Raw genomic sequence first — 6,000 nt, forward strand, 5'->3', positions numbered from 1 at the left:
AATTCTCGGAATGCATTCAAGAGAGAGCTGGATAGAGCTCTTAAGGATAGCGGAGTCAGGGGGTATGGGGAGAGGGCAGGAACGGGGTACTGATTGAGAATGATCAGCCATGATCACATTGAATGGCGGTGCTGGCTCGAAGGGCCGAATGGCCTACTCCTGCACCTATTGTCTATTGACATGGCATTCTGCCCTGTTGGCTTTCCCATTTACTGCCTTTGGTCAAGAAAAAAAGCGTGTGTGTGCGTGCGTGAGTGCGTGCGTGTCAAACAACGCAGGTCCTAGCACAGATCCCTGTGGAACACCAGTGCTCACAGACCTCCAGCCTCAATATTATCCTTGCATCAAAACCCTCTGTCTTCTATCGGTAACCATTTTCGTTCTGAATCCATACAACCAAGTTACCATAAATCCCGTGCATGTTAATCTCCTGGATCAGGTTTCCATGGGGGACTTTATCAATTGCATGACTGAAATCCATGCAGACAGCATCCATTGTATGACCCTCGACGTTCACTATCGTCACCTCCTCAAACAAATGTGATCAAGTTAGTAAGACTCGACCTCCCCGCAGACAGACCCATGCTGACAATCAGCCCATTCTCTTCCAAATTGACTTTCATATGAAGAAAGACTGGATAGACTCGGCTTGTACTCGCTGGAATTTAGAAGATTGAGGGGGGATCTTATAGAAACGTACAAAATTCTTAAGGGGTTGGACAGGCTGGATGCAGGAAGATTGTTCCCGATGTTGATGAAGTCCAGAACAAGGGGTCACAGTTTAAGGATAAGGGGGAAGTCTTTTAGGACCGAGATGAGAAAGTTTTTTTTCACACAGAGAGTGGTAAATCTGTGGAATTCTCTGCCACAGAAGGTAGTTGAGGCCAGTTCATTGGCTATATTTAAGAGGGAGTTAGATGTGGCCCTTGTGGCTAAAGGGATCAGGGGGTATGGAGAGAAGGCAGGTACGGGATACTGAGTTGGATGATCAGCCATGATCATATTGAATGGCGGTGCAGGCTCGAAGGGCCGAATGGCCTACTCCTGCACCTATTTTCTATGTTTCAAATGGGAGTAAATCCAATCCAAAAGAATTCTCTCCAATAACTTCCCAACCACTGACACGAGCCCCACTAGCCAATAATTCTCTGGATTCTCTCTACTTCTCTTCTTTAACAAAGGAACAACTTTAGCTACACCCCAGGACATCACCTGAGGCTAGAGAAGTTACAAAGATCTTCATCAATAGACAATAGACAATAGGTGCAGGAGGAGGCCATTCGGCCCTTCGAGCCTGTACGCACCGCCATTCAATGTGATCATGGCTAATCATTCTAAATCAGTACCCTGTTCCTGCCTTCTCCCCATACCCCCTGACTCCGCTATCCTTAAGAGCTCTATCTAGCTCTCTCTTGAATGCATTCAGAGAATTGGCCTCCTCTGCCTTCTGAGGCAGAGAATTCCACAGATTCACAACTCTCTGAATCTCAAGGCCCCTGCAATCTCCTCTCTGCCTCTCTCAATAACCTGGGATGGACCCCTTTGGGCCCTAGGGATTTATCCACATTAATGCGCTTCAGGAGCCCCAACACCACCTCTGTCTTGATCCCAAACTGCCCAAGCATATTAGTGTCCTCCACACTGATCTCACTGTCCTCCATGTTCTCCTCCTTGATGAATACACATGCAAAGTACTCATTTAAAATCTTGCCTACATCCTCTGACTCCAAGTATAAATTCCCTCATTTATCCTTGATTGGTTTAATAGCTCCCTGTAACAGCTGTATATATGACTCCCTGTAACAGCTGTGTAGAGTCATAGAGTCATAGAGTCCTACAGCACAGAAAGAGGCCCTTCGGCCCATCGTGTCCGTGCCGCCCGTTACCAAACACAGTCTAATTTTAATCCCATTTTCCCGCATTTGGACCGTAGCCCTGAATGTTGTAGCATTTCAAGTGCCCATCCAAATGCCTCTTAAACGTTGTGAGTGTTCCCGCCCCCACCACCACCCCAGGCAGTGAGTTCCAGACTCCAACCACCCTCTGGGTGAAAAAGTTCTTTCTCACATCCCCCCGAAACCTCCCTCCCCTTACCCTGTATCTATCTATGTCCCCTCGTTGTTGAACCTTCCACCAGTGGAAGAAGTTCCCCCGCCATCTACCATCTACCATCTTCCATCTAGACTTCAAGTGCTGTGACCCATTTGTTTTGGGCCTGACTGGCTTTTTTTCCCGTCTGACTCCCTGCAGATGTGGTTCTGTTTGGTTAAAATGGGTGTCCCGTTCTTGAACTGCAACCGTGACGACAATGGGAACAAGATGATGATTGTGGAAGATCAGAGTCAGGTATTTCGACGGACTGGGTCGATCCGTTCAGCAGAAGTGGCTACTGTCCGCTGAAGATTTCATCAGAGAGTAATGAAGACTGCTTGCTCTCCTGACACGATATTCCTCCAATGGAACTCACTTGGACCATTTAATGTATGTAAATGATTGTCATAAATCAGTGTCGTTGCTTCATTCCGTAGATAATGCTTTAACAATTGTTTTTGATGTCGGCAAAGTCTGATGCTAAATATTTTGAGTCCCATCAGACAACAGGAACTCGCTACTAAATCACCATGGCCAGCATTTCACACGTTCCCAGTGGCTGCCTAAATGTCCAGAAGGGAGTGAAGTCTCAAAAGTCCAGTGATGTCAATGGACAGCTGCAGACATGAACTTGGCGTGTGGCTTCCCTGGGATCAGTCATGACCCAGTTAGTGGAGTAATGACCACCTCTTGACGAGCACCAGAGGACCACCCTATGGGAGGACGGGCTCGGGAAATGGCAACTTCAACCCAAAAGGACAGGTGATTGATGATGTATTTCACTATTTATTTGGATGTCACCCTTGTCAATAAGGCTGGTGGTGACATTTTGAGGTTTGCATGAGGGGTAGGGATGTTGAGCATCATAAACTGTATAATTTCCCAGTCTAATTTAGAATAATGTGTAGGAGGAAACTACAGATGTTTGGTTGACACCAACGACAGACACAAAATGCTGGAGTAACTCAGCGGGACAGGCTGCATCTCTGGAGAGAAGGAATGGGTGACGTTTCAGAACGTATTCAGAATAACTTTATATTCCTGACCCTTCAATAACATCCTAATCTGATCTGAAATCTTCAATAACTAAAGTAAAGATAGCCAGATTTTTTTTTTCCAGAGAGACTTAGAGATTCAGCGCAGAAACAGGCCCTTCGGCCCACCGGGACCGCGCCGCCCAGCGATCCCCGCACACACTAACACTATCCTACACCCACTAGGGACAATTTTTTTTACATTTGCCCAGCCAATTAACCTACATACCTGCACGTCTTTGGAGTGTGGGAGGAAACCGAAGATCTCGGAGAAAACCCACGCAGGTCATGGGGAGAACGTACAAACTCCGTACAGACGGCGCCCGTAGTCAGGATCGAACCTGAGTCTCCAGCGCTACATTCGCTGTAAGGCAGCAACTCTACCGCTGCGCCACCGTGCCGAATTGACTAACTATCATTAAATTTCGGATATGTATATAAGTGGAATTATGGTCACATAATTTAAATTAAGTTAGCATCAACAACTAGGCTGTCTGCATCTATCCATGGAGCTTGCAAGTAAATCCCTCTCTGTTCGTGGACTGACAGCAACACATTCTCATTGTCTTTACAATACCAGGCCTCTGTCAACAGCACAGAGTTGCCAACACAGAGAGAAGTGTCAGAGCTGCTTTCAAATGTGGGGGCTGTCCTGAGTTATGCAGTGCTTGGGATTTGCCTCTGGAAATCGTCCTTGCTGCCCGACGTGACTTGGGACTTGAAAGGCCTGATGATCCTCAGCTTTTTCCTCTCACAAATTTATCTTTGGCTGCCGACTCACTGCCAGTAGTTGGTGAAATGTTTCAGTCTGTACAATGAATAAATAGCACATCAAGTAACAGGGTAGGTTGTACGTGTAAACCTTCTCGTGGTATAATTTTGTTAATATTTGAATGTGTATTTTGAAAATGATTCTCAATAAAATCAAGGTGTACATCTTTAAAATTAAATAAATGAATATTCTTAACAGAAGCGAGCTTGTATGTTTCCCAACTCCAAATTTTGCCATATTTTCCCAAAATTGCTGACTCTCAGCTGGACTCCAGGCTGCAAGTCCCCAGAGCGATCTCGGTACCTCCGATTAGCCTGGTTGGTACTCACCTCTGACTTCCAAGGACCCACAGAAAGTAATAATCAGTCAACCTGCGGTTCATCCTTCCATTAACTTCGTAACTGGGGTTTCAAGTCAAGTCAGGTCCAGTTTATTTGTCACATACACATACATACCCGATGTGCAGTGAAATGAATAAAGGGTAGGCCATTTAGAACTGAGAAGAGGAAAAACTTTTTCAGTCAGAGAGTTGTGAATCTATGGAATTCTCTGCCTCAGAAGGCAGTGGAGGCCAATTCCCTGAATGCATTCAAGAGAGAGCTGGATAGAGCTCTTAAGTCAAGTCAAGTCAAGTTTATTTGTCACATACACATACATACACGATGTGCAGTGAAATGAAAGTGGCAATGCCTGCGGATTGTGCCAAACAAAATTACAATTACAGCATAAAAATTAAAATGAATACAGGATCTGTGCGGGGCAGCTAGCCAGAGGTATTTACAGCCACACAGTCTCACCACTGCATTCTGAGGTACCCAGCAGCTTCAAGATCACTATCATCCCAGTGCCAAAAAAAATGTTAGTGTGCCTTAATGACTACCGTCCAGTGGCACTAACATTCACCATCATGAAGTGCTTCGAGAAATGGCGCACCTTAACTCCAGCCTCCCAGCCAGCCTTGATCCACTGCCGTTTGGTCCAATGGTACTTTACTTCTCACATATGCAAATACACCTAAATTCCTTTTTGCATATATTACATTTTTGGCACCACTATTCAAAGTTCAATGACAGGTCGGCTCGTGTGGTCGGAGTACTGGAGTACAGTTCTCACGAACCAACGTCCCCCCTCTCCTTTCCTCACCCGGCCATCTTTGTGTCCCTCGAATGCACTGGAGGCATTACCCTGGTTCACCTTCCCACTCCCTCCAGCTCCCTCCCGGCTGAGCCTTCGAGTGGGCTGCCGGTCCCACCGACTGACGAGATTTCGGGCCCAGTTCCCAGTCCCGCCAACTGATGAGCCTTCGGGCGGGCCCTGACGAAACCTTCAGGTGGTTCCCGGCGTCACCGAATCTTCGGGCAGGTTAACGGTCCCGCCGACCGCTGATCCTTCGTACACATTTCTAGTCTCATCGACCATCGCAAAGAGGTCCGCAGCAGACGCCATCTCCCTGGCCCTAAACTCATCTCTGGAACTCCTGGACAACAAGGACTCCTACATTAGACTCCCATTTATCAAGTCAAGTCAAGTCAAGTCAATTTTATTTGTATAGCACATTTAAAAACAACCCACGTTGACCAAAGTGCTGTACATTTGATTAGGTTCCAATAGAAAAAAAAATGAAAACATACAGTAGTACGCAAACAGTTCACAGCGCCTCCTCAATGAGCCTCAAACGCTAGGGAGTAGAAATATGTTTTGAGCCTGGACTTAAAGGAGTCGATGGAGGGGGCAGTTCTGATCGGGAGAGGGATGCTGTTCCACAGTCTAGGAGCTGCAACCGCAAAAGCGCGGTCACCCCTGAGTTTAAGCCTAGACCGCGGGATAGTGAATAGCCCCAAGTCGGCCGATCTGAGGGACCTGGAGTTAGAGAGGGGGGTTAGAAGATTTTTGATGTAGGGGGGGGAGTGTCCATTTAGGGCTTTATACGTGAATAGGAGGAGCTTGAAGTTGATTCTGTACCGTACAGGGAGCCAGTGGAGAGAGGCCAGAATCGGGGTGATGTGGTCCCTTTTACGGGTACCCGTCAGGAGTCTCGCTGCGGCGTTTTGGACCAGTTGCAGGCGGGACAGGGAAGATTGGCTGATCCCAGTGTATAGGGAG

At 47.0% G+C, this 6,000-nt stretch overlaps 1 protein-coding gene across 1 annotated transcript in view; it reads left to right on the top strand.

Annotated features, from left to right (window-relative positions):
• Window positions 1-4,051, top strand: part of LOC144612022 (natural resistance-associated macrophage protein 2-like) — a 56,310-nt gene extending 52,259 nt beyond the window's left edge. The window contains exon 15 of the mRNA XM_078431478.1: window positions 2,251-4,051. Coding sequence (XP_078287604.1) covers window positions 2,251-2,400 — 150 coding nt within the window. The 3' untranslated portion in view covers window positions 2,401-4,051. The remainder of the gene's footprint in view (window positions 1-2,250) is intronic.
• The last annotated feature ends 1,949 nt before the right edge of the window (window positions 4,052-6,000 follow it).

The sequence above is a fragment of the Rhinoraja longicauda genome, chromosome 42, assembly GCF_053455715.1.
Source record: "Rhinoraja longicauda isolate Sanriku21f chromosome 42, sRhiLon1.1, whole genome shotgun sequence".
In the NCBI taxonomy this organism is placed as follows: Eukaryota; Metazoa; Chordata; class Chondrichthyes; order Rajiformes; family Arhynchobatidae; genus Rhinoraja; species Rhinoraja longicauda.